The sequence below is a fragment of the Paroedura picta genome, chromosome 5 (assembly GCF_049243985.1).
Source record: "Paroedura picta isolate Pp20150507F chromosome 5, Ppicta_v3.0, whole genome shotgun sequence".
NCBI classification, from domain to species: domain Eukaryota; kingdom Metazoa; phylum Chordata; class Lepidosauria; order Squamata; family Gekkonidae; genus Paroedura; species Paroedura picta.
In genome coordinates this window covers 118,728,345-118,748,560 of record NC_135373.1, presented here as the reverse complement: position 1 = coordinate 118,748,560, position 20,216 = coordinate 118,728,345, and the positions used below count along the sequence as shown (strand labels likewise).

General features: G+C 45.1%; 1 protein-coding gene across 2 annotated transcripts in view; it reads right to left on the bottom strand.

Moving 5' to 3' along the window:
* Positions 1-1,464: 1,464 nt before the first annotated feature.
* The window catches only part of SLCO1C1 (solute carrier organic anion transporter family member 1C1), a 38,615-nt gene continuing 19,863 nt past the window's right edge, over positions 1,465-20,216 (bottom strand). The window contains exons 4-16 of one of the 2 annotated variants that reach the window (XM_077340142.1): positions 16,317-16,458; positions 16,060-16,192; positions 14,841-14,962; positions 13,782-13,928; positions 12,608-12,706; positions 11,541-11,786; positions 9,821-9,985; positions 8,603-8,798; positions 7,300-7,465; positions 6,301-6,485; positions 4,683-4,747; positions 3,393-3,510; positions 1,465-2,132 (exon numbers count right to left, since the gene is read on the bottom strand). In XM_077340142.1, coding sequence (XP_077196257.1) covers positions 1,910-2,132; positions 3,393-3,510; positions 4,683-4,747; positions 6,301-6,485; positions 7,300-7,465; positions 8,603-8,798; positions 9,821-9,985; positions 11,541-11,786; positions 12,608-12,706; positions 13,782-13,928; positions 14,841-14,962; positions 16,060-16,192; positions 16,317-16,458 — 2,007 coding nt within the window. In that variant the 3' untranslated portion in view covers positions 1,465-1,909. The remainder of the gene's footprint in view (positions 2,133-3,392; positions 3,511-4,682; positions 4,748-6,300; positions 6,486-7,299; positions 7,466-8,602; positions 8,799-9,820; positions 9,986-11,540; positions 11,787-12,607; positions 12,707-13,781; positions 13,929-14,840; positions 14,963-16,059; positions 16,193-16,316; positions 16,459-20,216) is intronic. The other variant, XM_077340143.1, reaches the window with a different exon arrangement.

Below are 20,216 nucleotides of genomic sequence, written 5' to 3'. Positions count from 1 at the left end.
ATATAATGCTATGGTATCCACCTTCCAAAGCAGTCATTTTTTTCCAGGGGAACTGATCTCTTTATTCTGGAATGAGCTTATTTCTAGGGGATTCCTAGATCCCACCTGGGGACTAGCATCCCTAACCCAACCTGACAACGGTAACCTCCTCTCTCATGCAAGTCCTAACCAGGGCTGACCCTGCTTAGCTTCTGAAATCTGACCAGATTGGGCTAGCCAGATCCTCCCAGGCCAGAGCAATGATGTGAGTACAAAAGCACAACATCCATCAACATACAGCTCCAACACTTATGAAATCTCCACAGCCAGAAGAGAAAGTAATCAGAATATCCATCGGCTGTGGCAGACTTGAGTTCCCATCACAACTTTGCACTCCCCCTAGCTACCTTTTACAGTTACACAAAATACTCCAACACAGGCCAATTTGCTTAGCTTGCACCACTACAGAATGGAGGTGTTGTGTGCAGAGTTTAACTCCATGTTATTCGGAAACACACACAAGTGGCAGTTCTCAGAATGAGCTCATTGCCCAAGTTCCCACTCAGGGAAAGGGTTCATCCAGAAGCAAAGAGGAGATAATCCGACCTTTTGCCTGACCTTTTGCTCCCCAGCTGGGAGACATTTTAGAACATAGAACCCTGGCAAACCAGGGCTGCTAGACTGGATCTATTCAGAACACAAAGCCAACACACACACACACACACAAACACACACATATACACTGAACGGACAGTTAACTAGTCTGTCACAGCTGAAATTCCTCCACATGCAAAAAAGCTCAGAGATATCTGCTATTACGTTTAATGCTATTCTAATCTGACTGAAACAGGTTGATATTTTATCCTTTATAGAGCCATGGGGCTCTATGGATCCTTTCTCTTTTATAGAGCGTGTTAGACAGTAGCAGCAATATAAAATGGGAGTTCAGTGGCACCTTAGATACTAACAAAATTTATTCCGGCATAAACTGGAATAAATCTTATCAGGGCTTTTCAGCTATCTTATTTTCCTCACCTGTAAATTTTTGTTTCGTTTTTGGGGGGAGGGGGTTATGTTCTGCTATTGACTCCTTTTCTGGTTGATTTGATATCATACTGGTTTCTCTCCAGGATAAGGAACCTGCAGTCTAAATCTGCAGGGAGATATAGAGTCATAGAATCATAGAGCTGGGAGGGAGTCATCTCGTCCAAACCTCTGCACAATGCAGGAACTCACAACTGTGCACAATGCAGGAGCCCACCCACAGTGACCCCAATTTCATGCCCAAACGATCCCCTCACCAAAAATCTCCAGAATCCAGCCTGGCCTGGAGGAAATTCACCCACCATCCCACAGCAGAAATTTGCAATTTTCTGGATATGCAAGGAAGGGCCACAAGTGACACGATGGACATAAACGGGTGTTATATCATACTGGCCACTAGGGGCAGCATACCACATACAGAACAGACCCCCCCTCCCCCCCGCTTCCTGTAGAAACAGGAACTTACAAGTGAGGAAAATGAGAATACAAAAAAGCCCTTAGACACACAACGACAAAATACTATAAATGTGAGGGCAGAATACAGTTCATCGGTGTTAACTCAGTGGTTTCCAGACCTGTCACACGCTCTATTCCAGATGGACGTTTCATCCAAGGAGTGACCATGATGGTTCTGCTGCATGTCAAAAATTCCATTTGTTTGCTTGCCAACTCAAATATACAGTCTCCCTCTTTTTTTAATAAAAGCAAATGCAAGATGGCCTTCTTATCAGGGCTCAACAGGTTCTAGAAAGTCACTGTACAGAATTACATGCAAGAAGAACCGTCTAAGAATTAGACCTTCCACCCTCATGCCTCAGACGCATCAACTTCTCAAAGGGTTTAGATCAGAATGTCCCAGACTCGACCAAAGGGATCTTGAGATTTCCTAAAGCCGTGTCTCTTTCTCTGGCCAGTAGGTTGTCTGAATCAAGTGGTCACTGTTGACAAAGTTGTCTATCCGGTTCATGGCAGAGGTCATCCCCCTCTGGCCACTGGTGACAATGCTTCCGTTGTGTGGAAGATACCTTTTCTTCAGAACAATCAGGACCGCAACACTCAGGAAGGTGGACATGGTGCCCAGCACAATGGTCAAACCCAGATAGATGTACCTGTGAGGCGAGAAGGGAGTTTAAATTTTTTATATCACTTGAGAGCAAACTTTCCGAACCCTGGAAAGTTTCTGGAAAGCCTGGAGTTTCTTGATGGCCCTGGAAGGGTTTCCCAAATGCGAGGGAGTTCATTAATTTTTCATCCATTTAAAAACCGTGATCAATATTTAGCGAGTGATATGACCACGTCGACACATTTTAACCTCACAAAGTGGCCAATGATAGGCCTTGAGGAAGTGGGAAGGAGAGGGGCTCTCTGCTTCCCAAACATATTCTGCACAATCATGCAATTTCTGGGGTTTCTCAAGGCTTGAAGAATATTTCAGGGGTTTCTCAATGGTAAAAAAGTTGAGAAAAAACTGACTTAATATGATGAATGTCATAGAATAAAAACCCGATAAGTATTTATCGAGTTATATGACCATATATGGTAATGTCGACACATTCCAGCCTCCCAAAGTGGCCAATGATGGGCCTTGATGGAGCAGGAAGGGGAGGGGCCCCAGGGGGGCGTGTCCACAGCTCTGCTTCCCAACCATATTCTGCACAATCATGCAATTTCTGGGGTTTCTCAAGGCTTGAAGAATATTTCAGGGGTTTCTCAATGGTAAAAAAGTTGAGAAAAATCTGACTTAATATGATGGATGTCATAGAATAAAAACCCGATAAATATTTATTGAGTTATATGACCATATACGGTCATGTTGACACATTCCAGCCTCCCAAAGTGGCCAATGATGGGCCTTGAGGGAGCAGGAAGGGGAGGGGCCCCAGGGGGGCGTGTCCACAGCTCTGCTTCCCAACCATATTCTGCACAATCATGCAATTTTTGAGGTTTCTCAAGGCCTGAAGAATATTTCAGGGGTTTCTCAATGGTAAAAAAGTTGAGAAAGGTTGCTTGAGAGGCTTATGCAGAAGAGATAATGGATTCTCTTTGCCTCATCATCAGGCCTCTCCTGTGTGCATGGATAAGATTACAAACTCACTACTGACTGACTACAGTCTGCTGAGAACTTACCTTGAAGAAGACAGCTGGTTTGGAGATTCGACTATATTGCACTGTATCCCACTGAGACCTCCTCCCCTTCCCCAAACCTCACCCGCCCGGACGCTGGACCTAAATCTCCAGGAACACTAGATGCAATTTCAAGTCCTTAAAAGATCTTCGAAGCCCAGGAAATCTACACATTTGATGGTTCCATCCAAGCTTCCAAAGAGACGAACTTTTCACACACAAAGAAAGCCCACGAAACAAGTCACCTGAACGCGTTCGAATCATACAGCCGGCAAGCCCCTTGGCCGCCACACCGTTTGCTTCCCCACTTGAGACAAGTTGTGTCAATGGAAACTCCAAAGTAGACCGGGGCCGGGATGCCTGCTGCAGACAAGGAAGAAGAAAGTGTAAATATCTCGGAAATGTCCGTTGTCAAGATCCTGCTTCTAGCTGCAACATAGCCAAGAGAAATTCACTTAATTCCTCTTTAAGAGGAATGTCTCCGAATACCCTTTTATCAGTTTTCTTTTAGAAATTCTCAGCCAGTGGCTAAGCCTCTTGGATGGTAGAGCCTCTTGTAGCGCAGAGTGGTAAGGCAGCCATCTGAAAGCTTTGCCCATGAGGCTGGGAGTTCAATCACAGCAGCCGGCTCAAGGTTGACTCAGCCTTCCATCCTTCCGAGGTCGGTAAAATGAGTACCCAGCTTGCTGCTGGGGGGTAAATGATAATGACTGGGGAAGGCACTGGCAAACCACCCCATATTGAGTCTGCCATGAAAATGCTGGAGGGCGTCACCCCAAGGGTCAGACATGACTCGGTGCTTGCACAGGGGATACCTTTACCTTTACCAGCCAGTGGCAACCTGAGAGCAAGTAGTTGAGTTTTGGCTCCTTCAAGCAGATGCGTGCACGTAGTTGTAGTAGTAGCAATAGTGGAAGAAGAGTTGGAGTCTGGTTTACAATTGCCTTCCCTTCCTCTTCCCACAACAGACACCTTGTGAGGGAGGTGAGGCTGAGAGAGCCCAGATATTACTGATGAAGAAGAGTTGGTTCTTATAGGCCGCTTTTCTCTACCCGAAGGAGTCTCAAAGTGGCTTACAGTCGCCTTCCCTTTCCTCTCCCCACAACAGACACCCTGTGGGGTGGGTGAGGCTGAGAGAGTGCTGATATCACTGCTCCCTCAGAACAGCTTTCTCAGTGCTGTGGCAAGCCCAAGGTCACCCATCTGGCTGCATGGGGGGGAGCACAGAATCGAACCCAGCTCGCCAGATTAGAAGCTGCCACTGTTAGCCACTATGCCAAGATGTGCAGTTGTGTTCTCTGTAAACAGGGATCAACTACTCATGGCTGGCTATGCCACCTTGCTAGTGGGGAGGGGGAGAGAGTTCAAGGCTTCCATTTTGTCCTATAAAGAATTTCCTTTTAGATGTGCACTAGCAAGGAAGGCGGATGAATCACGCTGCCCATCACCACATTTCTGAATCTCAACCAATTACAGACACAAGCTAAATATCCTAATGCAACTCAGAACTGGAGGAAACGCAGACTCCTACTCACCAAGAACTCTTATGGCTAACGTGTAGATGCCCAGTGCAAACGATTTGAGCTGAGGGTTGATGCATCTGAAATATATCAAGCACAAGTCCCGTTTATTCTCCCTTGACTCACATTGCAAGAGATTAGCTATGAGTTGTGGGTCTGATGGTTTCCAGCTCTCCCATTGGTCTATGCTGGAGTGGCACAAGGATAAGGGAAGCCTGTGCCTCAGCAGCAGAACTTCAGGTTTGCATACAGAAGGTCCCTGGTTCAATCCCAGCATCTCCAAGTTCAAAAGCACCAAGTCGTAGGTGATGTGAAGAACCTAAGACTGAGACCCCAGAGAGCTACTGCAAGTCTGAGTTGACAATTGTGACCTCGACAGATTCAATACAACTCAGCTTTGTGTGTTTATTTCATTTATTGTGTAGCATGTGTAGTGTAGCCGGGAGATTTGAGGACTGTCTCACGACCAGGCAAGGGACGTTTCAAGATGGTTTGCTATTGCCTGCCCTTAGTGTCCCTTGGAGGAGCTACCATCCAGATCTTTGGAGGGTCCCCATCCAAATCCTAGAGAGGGTCCACCCTGCTTAGCTTCCAAGTTCTGACTGAATTGGGCTACCTTGTTTCCATGTCATTCTAGTGTGAGCAGCTCCTCCTGCAATCTAAATGCTTTATGAAGTTCATCTTAAGAAAAAAGAATTTTCACATATTCAGTGGAGCAGAATCCTTCCATGATGGCCTCCATAAGCAGGCCAGTGACGATATTGGTACAATACTGCCACCTATAGGATTCTAAGTGCATGGCACCTGAAAGTCATTGCACTTGGGTGTGATGGACATTTACCCGAGTAAACTAATTCCCAGAAATATTTGCAGAACTGGCTGCCGTCGAGTGGTATTTTAGTCTCTTTAATCTCATTGCTTCATTTCAGAGTCTTAATGCAAAACTGGAATGGTTCAGCACATGAGTAGGCCTTTCAGGACGCAGAGACTAAAAAATAGATCTAGATATTTTCCAGCCCTGCAGATATGGACCAAAAAAAAAAATCTATCAACAGAATTTGATTAATTTTTGTTCACTCCCACAATCCAATACAGAGTTACTGCCATCTAAGCCCATCAATTTTAGTGGGCTGAGATTACAGTAAGTCTGCATAAGAACTTCTAAATCTAGAAACAACTGTTTCTTGTCAGCTGGAGCACTTCATGAACCTGTTTTGAGGGTTGCCAGGCAGTGCTTAGATATCAGTGGGAGAGTTGTGGGTAGGGATTCAGGGGTTGGATCATGATTCAGGCTGCAGCATCATATCACTGCCTGTAAAAAAAACAAAAACAAAACCAGAAGTGACATAATTTCCTCTAGGAATCACTAAAAACTCTATGGTAAACCATAAAGTTTCTGGCAATTCCTAGAGCTACCCTATGTCATATCTATTTTAAAGTGGAAGTAATGTGGAGCTGCAGCTAGCATCTTTTAAAAATATTTTCTCCCGCCAGCACTCTCCATGGTGGTGAGCAATGGGAGAAAGGGGTGGGGATCCCCCACCCCAATGAAGGGCTTGGCAAACCTCTCTGTTTCCAATCTTTTAAAAGAGTGATCAGCATTCACTAGGAAATGGGAATAAAGTCTTCTCACCTTAGAAGCAATATATACCCAGGGGTGCCTCCGATGGAGAGTGTGTATGAGGTGATAACAGATATTATCAGGAAGTAAAGAAACATTTTGGGGCATTCATTTCCTTTTTGACAGGGTCCCATCACAGCTGAGGAAGCTCTGGATGAAAACTCTGTAATTTCTACACAGCTGCAGTTATAGAATATCTGAAATGGAGCAAATGAAGTGTAAGAACAGGTGTACCTGCAACAAGGTACACACAAGTGGTGGTTAAAGAGCCTGTCTAAGATCTGGGGCACCCAAGTTTCAATCTCCACTCTTGGTTACCTGTCCCATGCTCTCAGACTTACCTTCCTGACACTGTTAATGTGAAGATAAAATGGAGGAAATGGGAATTATGTATACCATCCCAAGCTCCTTACAAGAACGACAGGATAAAAATGTACATAAATATATACTGTAAATAATAATAAATTAAAATAATCCCCAAAGTTATTTGGATTATTAAACCAGGGCATTTCCCCAAGATTACTGTGAGAAATTCTTCATTTAGAGACTTTTCCTGTATGCTAACAATGTTGTGTTTTTTACATTCAACACATTAAAAATGTTTTGATGATATATTGATACAGACACCTAACATTATTCCAGGAAATAAGGAGTTGCTGAATCTTTCCACATAAGGGGTCACCATTAAAATATATATGTATATCAGGAAATACTCCCCCTTCCCTCATAAATTAAAAAAAGGAAAGGAAAGGAAAGGAAAGGAAAGGAAAGGGGAAGAAAAAAGAATAATATCGTGACTTGCAATTTGGGGGCATCATCTGGGCATGGAATTGGGGCCACTGTTGGTAGACAGGTAGTTGTGAATTTTCTGCATTCTGCAGAGGGTTAGACTAGATGACCCTGGAGGTACATCCCAACTCTATGATTGTATAATTCTCCATCTACACATTAGCTAGACATAAGTTTCTACACTAACTGCAGCCTATGGAACGCAGAAATAAATCCACCTACCATGTTTTTCCCGCTTCCGTTGGACATTTTACAGCCAGCAAGACAAGCTGAGATATAGGTGACTCCGTTTTCCCCACATATGGGATCCCATTCAGTTTTGGAACAAATGCAGCCTGAATTACACTCCGAAAACAGGGTCGGTTCATACCGGGAGAGATGCTGGTGTCTGGGGAGAAGACAAACAGATCTTGGGATATTCATTAGGTTCTTGTTGACTTCAGAGCAAGGATGTCACAAATGTTCATGTCTCTGGCTGCTTCAACACAGACCTGTTGCTCCAGTCTGGTATTAAAACTGGAGCATTCATCCAACATTTCCCCCTAATTGCCCACTTTCTCTTGCTTTGCTGTGTTCATTCCCAAACCTGGTTTGACATGACCTTTTTTTGGGGGGGGAACTGTGGTTGGAAGGGGCCATACAGGACACTTAGTCCAACCCCCTCCTCAATACAGGATCAGCCTCAAGCATCCAGGATAAGTATAAATAAGTATGATTCTATGAAATGTAGTATAGACAGGGATGAAGTGGAACTGCCCCCTAACTTAACTAGGAACTATATATTTACAGAATGATGGGCTCTTCCACACTCTCGTTTTCATCATTTGTTTCTCGTTTGCTTTGGGATTTTTATGCATGTAGTTCTCTCCTTCTAGTGATAATTTCAATATTATATCTCTGTATGTTCTGCATATTTCCCTGTGCTTTGAGAGCCATGTTGGTGTAGTGGTTAAGAGTGACAGTCTCTAATTGAAAGAATTGGGTTTGATTCCCCACTCCTTTTCCACATGCAGCCAATTGGGTGACCCTGGGCCCGTCAGAGAGCTCTCTTAGCCTCAGCTCACAGGGTGTCTCTGTTGTGGGGAGAGGACGCATGAGTGGTTGCAAGTCACTTTGACATCCCTTCGGGTAGTAAAAAATGGAATACAAAAAGCCATTTCTTCTTATATCTGCTGGTATGTTATGCTGGACATACAGTGCTGTAATATTGAATTGACCATTAGGGGGAGCAAAGCATGTGCAGAAAAGGGGAAAGAGCAGAGAACAGGGGCACACAACTGATGAAAATCTGAGTTCAGAAGAGCCCTGTCTGTAACATTCAGAGCAAGGCATAAGGCTGACATAAATAACACAACAAATATTGTCTTATTCCTCCTTGGATTTGGGGCTTTCCTCCTCCTGTATCCTTTTGACCAAATGGAACACCCAGCAATGCATAGTCACATCTCTCTTGCTCACTCACACTGCTGCAAAGTGACCATAAAGAACACTGCTGAAAAATGAAATAAGACAGAAGTTAACATACCCTTGGTATGAGATAGTCAGGCCTGCCACATCAGCATTCTTGCAACCCATGGCGAACAGCAAAAGGAGCATCAGGTAGCCAAAGGAGGAGGAGGCCAAGGAGAGCCTCGCCGCCCCCAAAACATTCAGCCTGCATTTCTTCATGATCAATCCCCCCGAGAATATCCCAAGGGCCACAGCAGGAATATTGATGAGACCTGAAGTCCAAAACAGTGAGATCAACATAGTGGGTGGAACACACCAACTTTCCTAGACCTATCAAAAACCCCTTTTTACATGTCTCAACCTCTGAAAGAATCCTAATCTGTGTAACAGAACAAGCTTTTTCCTATTTTTTCCTCAGTTGTTACAATTTGAAATTCTAAACGACAACCCATCACATCTCTCTACTTATCTGCTTCCCAAATGCAAGATATTATAGACTTATTTTGATGACCTGTATCACTGAACTGTAGTAACAGGACTAAACCTTTTGCCTGTTCTTCAGAAATTATACTTCTTACACTTTGCAAAGTCTCAAATCGTTTCACACATAGCTAAGGGCTTAGTGCTGAGAAAAGCTCATAGTACAATGGAGGGCACTGTGCAGGGTGGATAGGAATAGGTCAGAGTGCCGTGGCTCCTTAATGCTCACAGATTACATGGCTATTTAATCAGTTGCATGCCAGGAAATGCCGACTGCTATCTTCAAGGAATGTTAACAGTTTTAGGAGATGCAGGGAACTTAATCTGAAACGGAAAACAGTTGACTGGAAAGAAGAAGAAGAGCTGGGTTTTTTAAAATGGTTTTCAGCATCTGAAAGTGTCCCAAAGCTGCTGAGAAACATCTTTCCTTACCTCTCTCTACAACAGTCACCCTGTGAGGTAGGTGTGTCTGAGAAACCTCTGAGATAATTGCTCTGAGAGAACAGCTCTAAGAGAATTGTGACTAGCCCAGGGTGACCCATCCTGCTGCATGTGGAGAACTGAGAAATCAAACTCAGCTCTCCAGGGTTCTGTCTGCACTTATATTTTTTTCTGCTATCGATCCTGCTGAATTTCAATTGATCTGAAACTAGATCTTGTAACAGATCTGCGACATTCCTTTTCCCTGACTCGGAACAGCTTTCACTACAATGCTGCCTTCTGCAATAGCTGGCTTCCATCCTATAGCCCATTCCGCAAGCTCAACATACAAGGGCCCCTAGGAGTTACCTACAGTGAAGGACCCAAGACATACCTATGACAAAATTGGTCTTTGTCGATGACTGACCAAACTGCTGCTCAATATATTTTGGCTTGTAGGTCACCATGCCGATTAAGGAATTGAACTGGACGACGCTGGAGCAGAGATATAAAAAGTAAACTGGGTTTCCAAAGAGGCTCTTAAGCGAAGGCAAAAAATCTGCAAAGCAAAACAGCGGCTCATTACACGAACCAAAGTGGTCGGCAGCCTGACTTCCCTTGACACCACAAGTCCGGATGCGGGTGAAAGAACCAGCTGGGTAGCCAGCTCTGGGTTGGGAAATCCTTGGTGATTTTGGAGGTGGAGCCTGGGGAGGGTGTGTTTTGGCATAGGAAGGGACTTCAGCAGGGTATAACTGCATGGCGTCTACCCTCCAAAACAGCCATATTTCCCCCGGGGGAACTGATATTGGTCTCCTGAAGATCTCCCTAGCATTGCCATGATACTGGGTGATAGAAAGTGCCTTCAGGTTGCTGTTCACGTATAGCAACCCAGCAGGATTTTCAAGGCAAGAGACAAACAGAGGTGGTTCACCACTGCCTAGCTTTGTGCAGCAAGCTTGGAGTTCCCTGGTGGGCTCACACCCAAGTACTGTCTTGGGCCAATCTTGCTTTCCTTCCACAACCTGGCAAGATCGGGCTGTCCTGAGCCATCCAGGTAAGGGCAACCACATTATCAGATTGGCTAGCACCTTCTGAATTCCTTTCTGGCCATTATGAGGACCATTTAGGGAAGGCAGGAAGAAGGCATTTCCCACCCCATGTTTCAGGCCATGTGTAAGTATTCTATATGCCTTGTCAGTTTTATTAAATGAGATCATTTGTTTCTATGAGAATCACAATATCACAGAGTTGGAAAGGACCTCCAGGGACATCTAGTCCAACCCCCTGCAGAATGTAAGACATTCACAACTACCTGCCCATCCACAGTGACCCCTGAGCCTTTGGGGAGGGTGGTATATAAATATAATAAATATAATAAATTCCATGTCCAGATGAAGCAGCAGAAAAATAGAGAGAACTGAATGGATCCTTGAAGCAGAATCTCCTTTGCTCAAAAAATGGGGATCAAGGAGTGATGATCAAGGAGTGAAGTTTTGGATTTTCCTTCTTTGGAGGTTTTTAAGCAGAGGCTAGAGAGCCATCTGACAGAAATGCTGATTCTGTGAACTTAGGCAGAGTGTGAGTGGGTGGGCAGAAGGGACTATGTTGGAGATTGGCTCTTGTAGCCCTTTCTTGCATGCCCAGAGAAATACCAATCACCACTTTGGAGTTAGGAAATGAATTTGCTCTAGGCCAGACTAGCCAGGGATCCTGTTTTTTGTGTTGGTGGGCATCATCTGGGCATGAAATTGGGGTCAATGCAAGTGAGCAGGTAGTTCTGCATTTCCTGCATTCTGCAGCAGGTTGAACAAGATGATCTTGAAGGTGCCTTCCAACTCTATGGTTCTATGGTCTCATGTGGACAACTTCCCTGCAGATAGCATGAGGCATCTACACAGTCATAACAATGTTTTGAAAGTGAGTGAGGTTTCCTTGCAACATATACCTCTCATTATAACCCAGATACATCCCAACATGACCCACCAAAGTTGTTCTCTTCCCACTGCTGGCACAAGTTAGAATCACAAGCCAAGACAGTCCCGAAGTCTGCCCTGAAATTCCTAGCTTCCAAGCCCTTCTTCAGTGTCAATTAATGAGCCATATTGACTGACCTTTGGCCATCTCAAGGATCTTGACTTGCTCCTGGTAGGCTATATGATGGTCTCTGTTATCATCCGTGATGAATTTGGATTGCTCCGAGGAAGTGCTAGAATCTTTTCGGGTCTCCGGTCGTGGAAGATCCTTTGGTAAGAACCAAAAGGGGATTGCTGCTACCATGCTGATGATGCCAGCTATTAAATAGCCAAGCCACCAAGCTCCTACCCATTGAGTGTCTTTGTGAGTTATCGTTATAGTCTCTGTTGAAGGAGAGGAAAAGACATCAACAACAGGAACAACGTCAATGGTTTTCAACTAGCCTGTGGGCCAAAGTGTTTTCTTTACTATTTATTCTGTAGCTTGATACAACTTAGCGCCCAAATCTTGCATGAAGCAAGATGTGGAGTGCCTGAGGAGGGTGGATTTGTGGGAGAGGAGATAGCACTTCCTCCATACCCCTCTAGGAATTCTACCTGTCTTTATGGTCTTGACTGTAGAGATGGAGGAATTTCTAGAATGGGTTACTGCCCATGATGTCACTTACAAGTGGCATTCTATGTCTGGCAGTGATTGTGCACTGTTTGCATAGGAATGCTGGCCTGGGGAGATTTTAGAGCTGGACACATAATCAACATGCCAAGAGTATCTGGAAAGGTTGGCTACTACTAAAAATTTATTGTTGTTGTTATATTTATTCAGGAGGAGGGGTTGTCTGGGAGACATAAAGGAGTGCTAGTGTGCTTGCTAACTATTTTTAGCAAGGAAAAGCCTTGCTTTGTTTGTTTGCCTTTTTCAATAAAGAGATTCTTTTTCTACAGCAAGTCTGCCTATTTTGGTGCCATAACTGATAAGGCCCTCCCTGAGTTATCACCCACCTAATCTCAGAAGGTGAGGAAACTCAAAGGAGGGCCGGCAAAGACGACCATAGGGGATTAGGCAGTTCCTTAAGTACTGGAGGTATAAAAATCACTAACTCCAATACTTTCTACTGTACAGTGCCTGTCTGCAAGAGAAATGATACACAGAATTTGGAGATATGAAATGACATTTTGTAGAATAATAGAAAATGGCTCAGACTTACCCATATCTACAAAACCAATGTCTACATACAGCTTGGCACACAAAGATCCTAAAAGGAAGCCAAATATGGGACCTATAATGGCAACTGTTTGCACACACCCTGTGAGGAAGAGAAAAACAGAATCACATGTGAGAGTGAAAAATGGTAATTTACATTTACTAAAAAAGGAAAAGATAACAGTATGATTGGTTGAAGAATCATCCCATTTTCATGCTCCATGCCCTGGTTCTGAACTTTCCCATTAAGGTCATATTGACAGAGGAAGGGCTGTTTCACAAGGACAACCTGTTCATGCTTCCAGGACATTTTGCTGTTGATCACAGTCCTCTTTCCAATAAAAAGGTCAAAGGAAGAATCCAGCATGAAATTGCTAAACCAGAATTCATTCAGAATATCCACACAATCAGTTCCCAAGATTTGAACAGGGACTTGGGATTACTAACTCATAGATGGTGTTTATTACCTTACAAAAGTTGGGATTCTCCACCCATTTCATTGGTTAATTAGTTTAACTAACCTAGCAAATGATCTCTGTTCTTCTCAATTTGATTTCAATTTTACGTGATTACATTTCACGTCATACTTCATGGTCTCCTGGGCCTTTCTGCTTATTTTTTTCATGTTTCCTGTACAAACCGTCTTCATGTGACAATTGACTGTGTTACAACAGAAGAAGTGGACTCTAGTCTATGAAAGCTCGGGCTGGAGTAAATATTGTGTTAATCATTAAGGTGCAACATGTTCTCCTCTATTTTGCCTGCAGCCATTCCTTTGCTTGTTCTGCCATCCATGGTGATATGCACACCTTAGTTGTTGCTTATGGCAATTCACTCACAAGATCTGGACCACTGGTCTACCTAGGCAATTCACAGCTGCTCTCCAGGGTCCTGAAACAAGGAAAGGTTTTCCGTAGCACCCAATCCCAAAGATTTTTAACTGGAGAAGCTAAAGGAATTCAACCTACTTGACACAGGCAAACAAATTTGGAGGAAATGCAAATGGCTGCTGTAACCCAAGAATAATAGAATCATGGAGTTGGAAGAGATCTCCATGGTCATCTAGTTCAATCCTCTGCACAATGCAAGAAACTCATAACTACCTGCCCACCCACAGAGACCCCAATTAGATGAAAATAAGACATACATGAAAGAGACCCCCAAAGAGATTATCGTACCGATGTAAAAGGCCGCACTCTGTTCCGTGGCATAGTCATCAATGTAGGCAATCCCCAGGGGCTGAATTGGTGTCTCTCCGATGCCACGAAGGAGATTCCCCAGCAAAACATAGATCCACATGGAAGTCCCGGCTTCCTTCTCACACCCTGTATGCACAAAGCCAAGAGACTGTTGTTGCTGTTACATTTATTTGCCACCTTCTCTCTGGAGACACAGGGTGGCTCACAACAGCACAGGTTACACAAGTCAAATAAAGTAGACATTGAAGAATTCGAATAAGTGAATGAGTTTAAAAACATTAGAACCCAAAAGATGAACACTAGCTTGCCCGGTTCTTTCCTTCCTGCAGGAGAAGAGAAGGGGAGGGTCACACGAAGCCTAAGTAGAGTCTAATTTGGTGGATTTTTTGGAGGGACACAAATAATTCCTGATGTTGTTTCAACCTCACTTGTAGGCCTGGCAGAACAGCTCTGCCTTGCAAGGGCTGTAGGACAGATTACAGTCCCATGGGGCTCAGATCTCATTCAGTGGAGCATTCCACCAGGCCAGGTTCAGGGCCGAAAAAAACCCTGGGCTTGGTTGAGGCCAGTTTGATCTCCTTGGGGCCAGAGATCCTGATCAGAAGAAGAAGAAGAGTTGGTTCTTATATGCCACTTTTCTCTACCCAAAGGAGGCTCAAAGCGGCTTACAGTCGCCTTCCCAGTCCTCTCCCCACAACAGATACCCTGTGAGGTGGGTGAGGCTGAGAGAGCCCTGATATCACTGCCTGGTCAGAACAATTTTATCAGTGCCGTGGCAAGCCCAAGGTCACCCAGCTGGCTGCATGTGGGGGAGCGCAGAATCGAACCTGACATGCCAGATTAGAAGTCCGCACTCCTAACCACTGCACCAAACTGGCTCTCAGATCTTGGTCTCTTTATCACGTTATATAACAAGAACATGACTTATTATGGCATGTTGCTATCCTTTCCCACATACTTATGAAAACAAAATGCAAGGAGGACCATCCAGTTTGGTGTTCTTAGACATTACAGAGGAAAAAGACCAAGCGTTCTTACCTGCATGTATTTTGCCCTGAGATCTTTCCAAGACTGAGACTGTGATTTGATTTTGATCCTGCAGACACGGGGAGATGCTGACAGTTGAGTTGGAGGAGGGAGAAAATATCTCATACCTATAGCTGTGTGGAAACCGACATGAATTTGTCCAACTGAGTTGTGGGGACAATATGCATTCAAGTCATTGCAGAGTCCTTCAGTCCATCACAGGGATACAGCCATGTGACCCCCAACATTTGGTATTCTGTATGCCACTGCACCGGCCTTTCTCAACTGTTTTGCCTTTGAGAACCCCCTGAAACATTCTTCAGGCTTTGAGAAACCCCAAAGTGGCACAATCATGCAGCATAGGGTTGGGAAGCAGAGCTGTGGACACAACCACTTGGAGTCCCTCTCCTTCCCACTGTCTCCAGGGCCATCATTGGTCATTTTGGGAAAGTGGGTGGTGGGTTGACATGGCCAAATAGGCTCGTATCATCCAATAAATGTTTAACAAATATATATATATAATTCTTTAATTCTCATCCATTTGGGAAATCCTTCCAGAGCCATCAAGAAACCCCAGGGTTTCACGAAACCCTGGTTGAGAAAGCCTGCACTACACAAATGTTCAATTTAGGGTCATCTAAGAAGTTACTTTTGTTGGTACAATAAGGAAGGTATGGAAGCTCAGAGAAGCCCCAATCATCACTGGCACAGGAGATGGTTGGTATCACCAGTGGTCCATCTAGTCCAGCATCCTAAGAACATCAGAAGAGCCCTGGCTGGATCAATACCAATACATCTTGTCTCCCACAGTGGCAAACCAGTTCCTTCCTCTAGCGGGCCATCAATAGGGCATAGAGGAAGAAGGTTTCCGCTGATGTTGCCTCCTGGCTCTGGGTTTCAGACGTTGGCTGCTCCTGAATGTGAAGGTTAAGAACATCCAAAGAGTCCTGCTGGATCAGACCAGTGGTCCATCTAGTCCAGCATCCTGTCTCATGCAGTGGCCAGCGTGTTCTTCTAGAAAGTCAACAACAGGGCAGAAAGTCTGAGGCCTTCCCCTAAAGTTGTTCCCTGGCACTTATAGCCAGAAACCGAAAACTATCCACCTATTATCCTCACCAGTGTCCTGATGGTCAGAATCATACTGGACAATTATAAGAGGTGTGGCTAAACCAAGAAGACAGAGTCACGCATTTCCTTCTGGCAGAGGAGCTACCAAGAACAACGTACTTACTGCCCCATATAGAACTGTGGCATGGCTATAATAAAAGTCCCAAGTGACATGATGAGGCAACCAGCTCCGATGATCTTTGGCCTATGTAGTTTGGCTCCGAAGTAGCTCACAAATATGATTATCAAAAGATTCCCTGGAAGAAACAGAGGAAGAAGAACCTGGACTGAGACGAAGGTCCATAAAAGAAACCAAATTTGAGGAGGGAAGGACCAAAACAAACACACTAAGGCAATGTTTTTGGGGGCAACATCACATACCGATTTCAAAGCTCCCATCTATGAGGCCAACCAGAGAAGAGGGAATGTCAAATCTCCTTTCTATTTGGGTGATGGTGCTTTTCAGGTAGCTCCCGGACAGAGCTTTCGCAAAGTAAACGAAAGACAAGGCACCGAGAAAGATCTGGAAAAAAACAAAGGGAATGTCACGATTGAAGGGGATGCTGTGGTTGATCAGCCGGAGAGCCTTGGATCCCATCGAGCTTGATCAACGTATCACGGCTCAGCTCCCATTCATGACCAGTAGAGCCACATATACACCCTTGTTCGGAAATTATTGGCTGCCAGATTTGTGTGTCTGTCGTAAGTGCCGGCAGCAACGTCCCCCGGCAAAAGACTACCCCCCCGGGCCTCAGTAAAATTGTCAAGCGTTGACCGGTCCCCCGTGATAAAAAAGTTGGGGACCACTGCCCTACTCCAGCACCTGCAACAAGCCGGTTGACCAGTCACAGTTCTCACAGAGCTCTCTCAACCTCACCTACCCAACAGGGTGTCTGTTGTGGGGAGAGGAAGGGTAGGCAATTGTAAGCCACTTTGAGATTCCTTTGGGTGGTGAAATGTGGAATACAACCCCCCCACCCCAGCTCTTTATAATCTTCAATAGCCTCCGTTTAGTCATTTTAACCTTCTAGGAATTCCGCACCCTTATGCTTTCATTCTTTCTATAAATGCAACTATCTAACCCACATAGCAGGGGTTACAGATATGAAAATACGTGCTCAGATTTACCCTTTTCTTGCTACATTCTCCTGTGAGAGCAAAGCCATCTGAAGGCACCACCGTGCAAACAGGTAGAATCTGCAACTGTGCATTCACACACATTCCCTTTGGGGATTTCTACACAGTTTGCCGTACTGTTAAATGGTTTACCAGAGGCTATTAGGATGGCCCCTGTGCTTTGATTCTTTTGCAAAATGTACTGAACAGAGTAGCCGTGACTGGACCCTCTAATACCTGCCTGAGAGCCAGTGTGGTGTCGAGCAGGGGTAGTCAACCTGTGGTCCTCCAGATGTCCATGGACTACAATTCCCATGAGCCCCTGCCAGCGTTTGCTGGCAGGGGCTCATGGGAATTGTAGTCCATGGACATCTGGAGGACCACAGGTTGACTACCCCTGGTGGAGAGGTTAAGAGTCCTCACTCCTGTCAAGGGAAGCTCCCTGGGCAACTTTGGGCCATCACAATCTCTCCGCCTAACCTACCTCACCAGGTTGTTGTGAGTGTGAATCAGAGGAGAGGGGAAATGACGTAAGCAGCTTTGGGGCTCTCCTGGGGAGAAAAGTGGAGTCCAATTGAATTCCATCCAGAAATGAGGCCAAGCATCCATACAAGAGCACCTTCACAAGAAGGACACGTGTCCAAAACATTCTCCTCTCACACTTCTTGAAAAGAAGCCGCCAGAGTTCATCCTGTTTCACTTTCTCTCACAACAATCCTGGGCAGTAAAATTAGGCTGAGATGCATCCTGTTTCCAAATTGCCTCTGCATTTCATTTTAGCAACTGGCTGCTAATGGATTTTGTCCTGTCGTTTCAGACAGAGCCATTTTAGTAACCGTTTTAGTAACTGGCTGCTAGAGGGATGAGTTGACCTGTGCGTACAAACTCTCTTGAGGCCGCTTATTAAAGCAGGGTTTAGCCATTTTTGAAGGAAACGGCTTTCTTCTCTTTTCTACCCCTTCTTTGTACTTCTGAATTGCTGGGATGTGCTGTTTAAAATGTCCACTGCACTCCCTATGCATGAAACACCCCCCTGCCCCCATTTTTTGCTGTGAGATCTTCTGTGGACTTCTTTTGTGCCCTGAAAAAGGGTGGGAAAACAACGGGCACTATTTGAAAGGACCATAATGCTTCAGAGACAGCCCGTGAACCAAAGGAAATTCGCCGCATGAAAACCCCATCCTTGTATCACATTACCCAAAATTGGGCCAATGACAAATAACATGAGCAGGCAGTGTGATGCAGCGGTAAAAAAGGCGAATGCCATTTTGGGCTGTATCAACAGGGGCATCACATCAAAATCACAAGATGTCATAGTCCCATTGTATACGGCACTAGTCAGACCACACCTGGAGTACTGTGTGCAGTTCTGGAGGCCTCACTTCAAGAAGGACGTAGATAAAATTGAAAGGGTACAGAGGAGAGCGACGAGGATGATCTGGGGCCAAGGGACCAAGCCCTATGAAGATAGGTTGAGGGACTTGGGAATGTTCAGCCTGGAGAAAAGGAGGTTGAGAGGGGACATGATAGCCCTCTTTAAGTATCTGAAAGGTTGTCACTTGGAGGAGGGCAGGATGCTGTTCCCGTTGGCTACAGAGGAGAGGACATGCAGTAATGGGTTTAAACTTCAAGTACAACGATATAGGCTAGATATCAGGAAAAGATTTTTCACAGTCAGAGTAGTTCAGCAGTGGAATAGGCTGCCTAAGGAGGTGGTGAGCTCCCCCTCACTGGCAGTCTTCAAGCAAAGGTTGGATACACACTTTTCTTGGATGCTTTAGGATGCTTTGGCCTGATCCTGCGTTGAGCAGGGGGTTGGACTAGATGGCCTGTATGGCCCCTTCCAACTCTATGATTCTATGATTTTGTTTTCAGTGGAATTGGGAAAATCTTCAGAGTGGTTGGCCCAAGTTCACCTAGCAAGCTTCCCAGCTAACTGGGGATCATTCTGAACATGGCACTCCTGACTTGTCATCTAACCACTGGATCACCTCAGCTCTCAGTGGATCCTGACCAATTGTCACACTGTGTGGTCTGTTATAGATTGGTTTAAGAGGTTACGTTACTTTACCACTGCTTATTTTGCTCAGAGACCTTGAGCAATGTCACACTAGATACAACCCCCCAAAATAATTTAAGTAGTCAACTAATGACCACACTTGAGGCCCTTTAGCATTAATGACATGAGCAAAAAGATGGCGGCAGCTGGTGTAACTCACAAATCCACATCTGCCGATGAATTCCTTAACCACAACTGGTAATAGCAACTCCTCAATATCACAGAAGAGAGGACTAATCCACAAATCCCTGATTCTTCAAAAGGGACCATATTCCGGTAAGCAATGCTCCAAATTTCCTGTCTGTCCAGGAGTCCAGTCACAAATTCTGTGAGAATATAGCATCATAAGAAGAGTTGGGCTTTATACCCCGTTTTTCTCTACCAGAAGGAAACTCAAAGCAGCTTACAATCGCCTTCTCTTTCCTCTCCCACAAAAGAAGCCATTTGGATCAGGCCAATGGCTGATCCAGTCCAATGTTCTAGGGCTTTAAGCCCCATTTAAGCCCTTCTCCTTCCCAAACTCCACCGATTTCAGGCTGTCCTCCCCCAAATCTCCAGGGAATTCCCAAACTGGAGCTGGAGGGCCACCTGGTGAAGGAACAGTGCTCTCCTGCATTGAATAACTATTAGAAAACTGAAAATTGTTTGTTTGAGAAGTTTCGGAGCATTGCTTTCATTCATTTTTGGGTGGGGGCATCTTCATGAAAAAGCCCTCGTGGAAGCCCGGAGCAAAGAAGATCCATGGGCTTCCTGTCCCTCAAGATGAATTGCAATGAATAAAGGGCTGACCTCCTGGATGGGTGCCCACCCATGTCCCTAGTTTGGAGAGGTGGGGGGAACTGCTGGCACAAACACGGTGGCCTGTCTATTTTGAGCGGCCCTAAGCTGCTTCCTGTGGCTCAGTGGCAACCGGAGGTTTATTCTGCAAGGCAATCGGATTACCCTCGGAGCAGGTGGAGTGATCTGATTTGTCCCGTAATGCAAGTTTAATGAACGCAACTCGCTTTTCATTCCCCAGCCAGGGGGACTCAGCTCTGTGCCAGTCTGCCCAGAGGCTTGGAGACGATTCTAGCACAACACTCCCCCTCCCGGTGGGGCCCCTGACA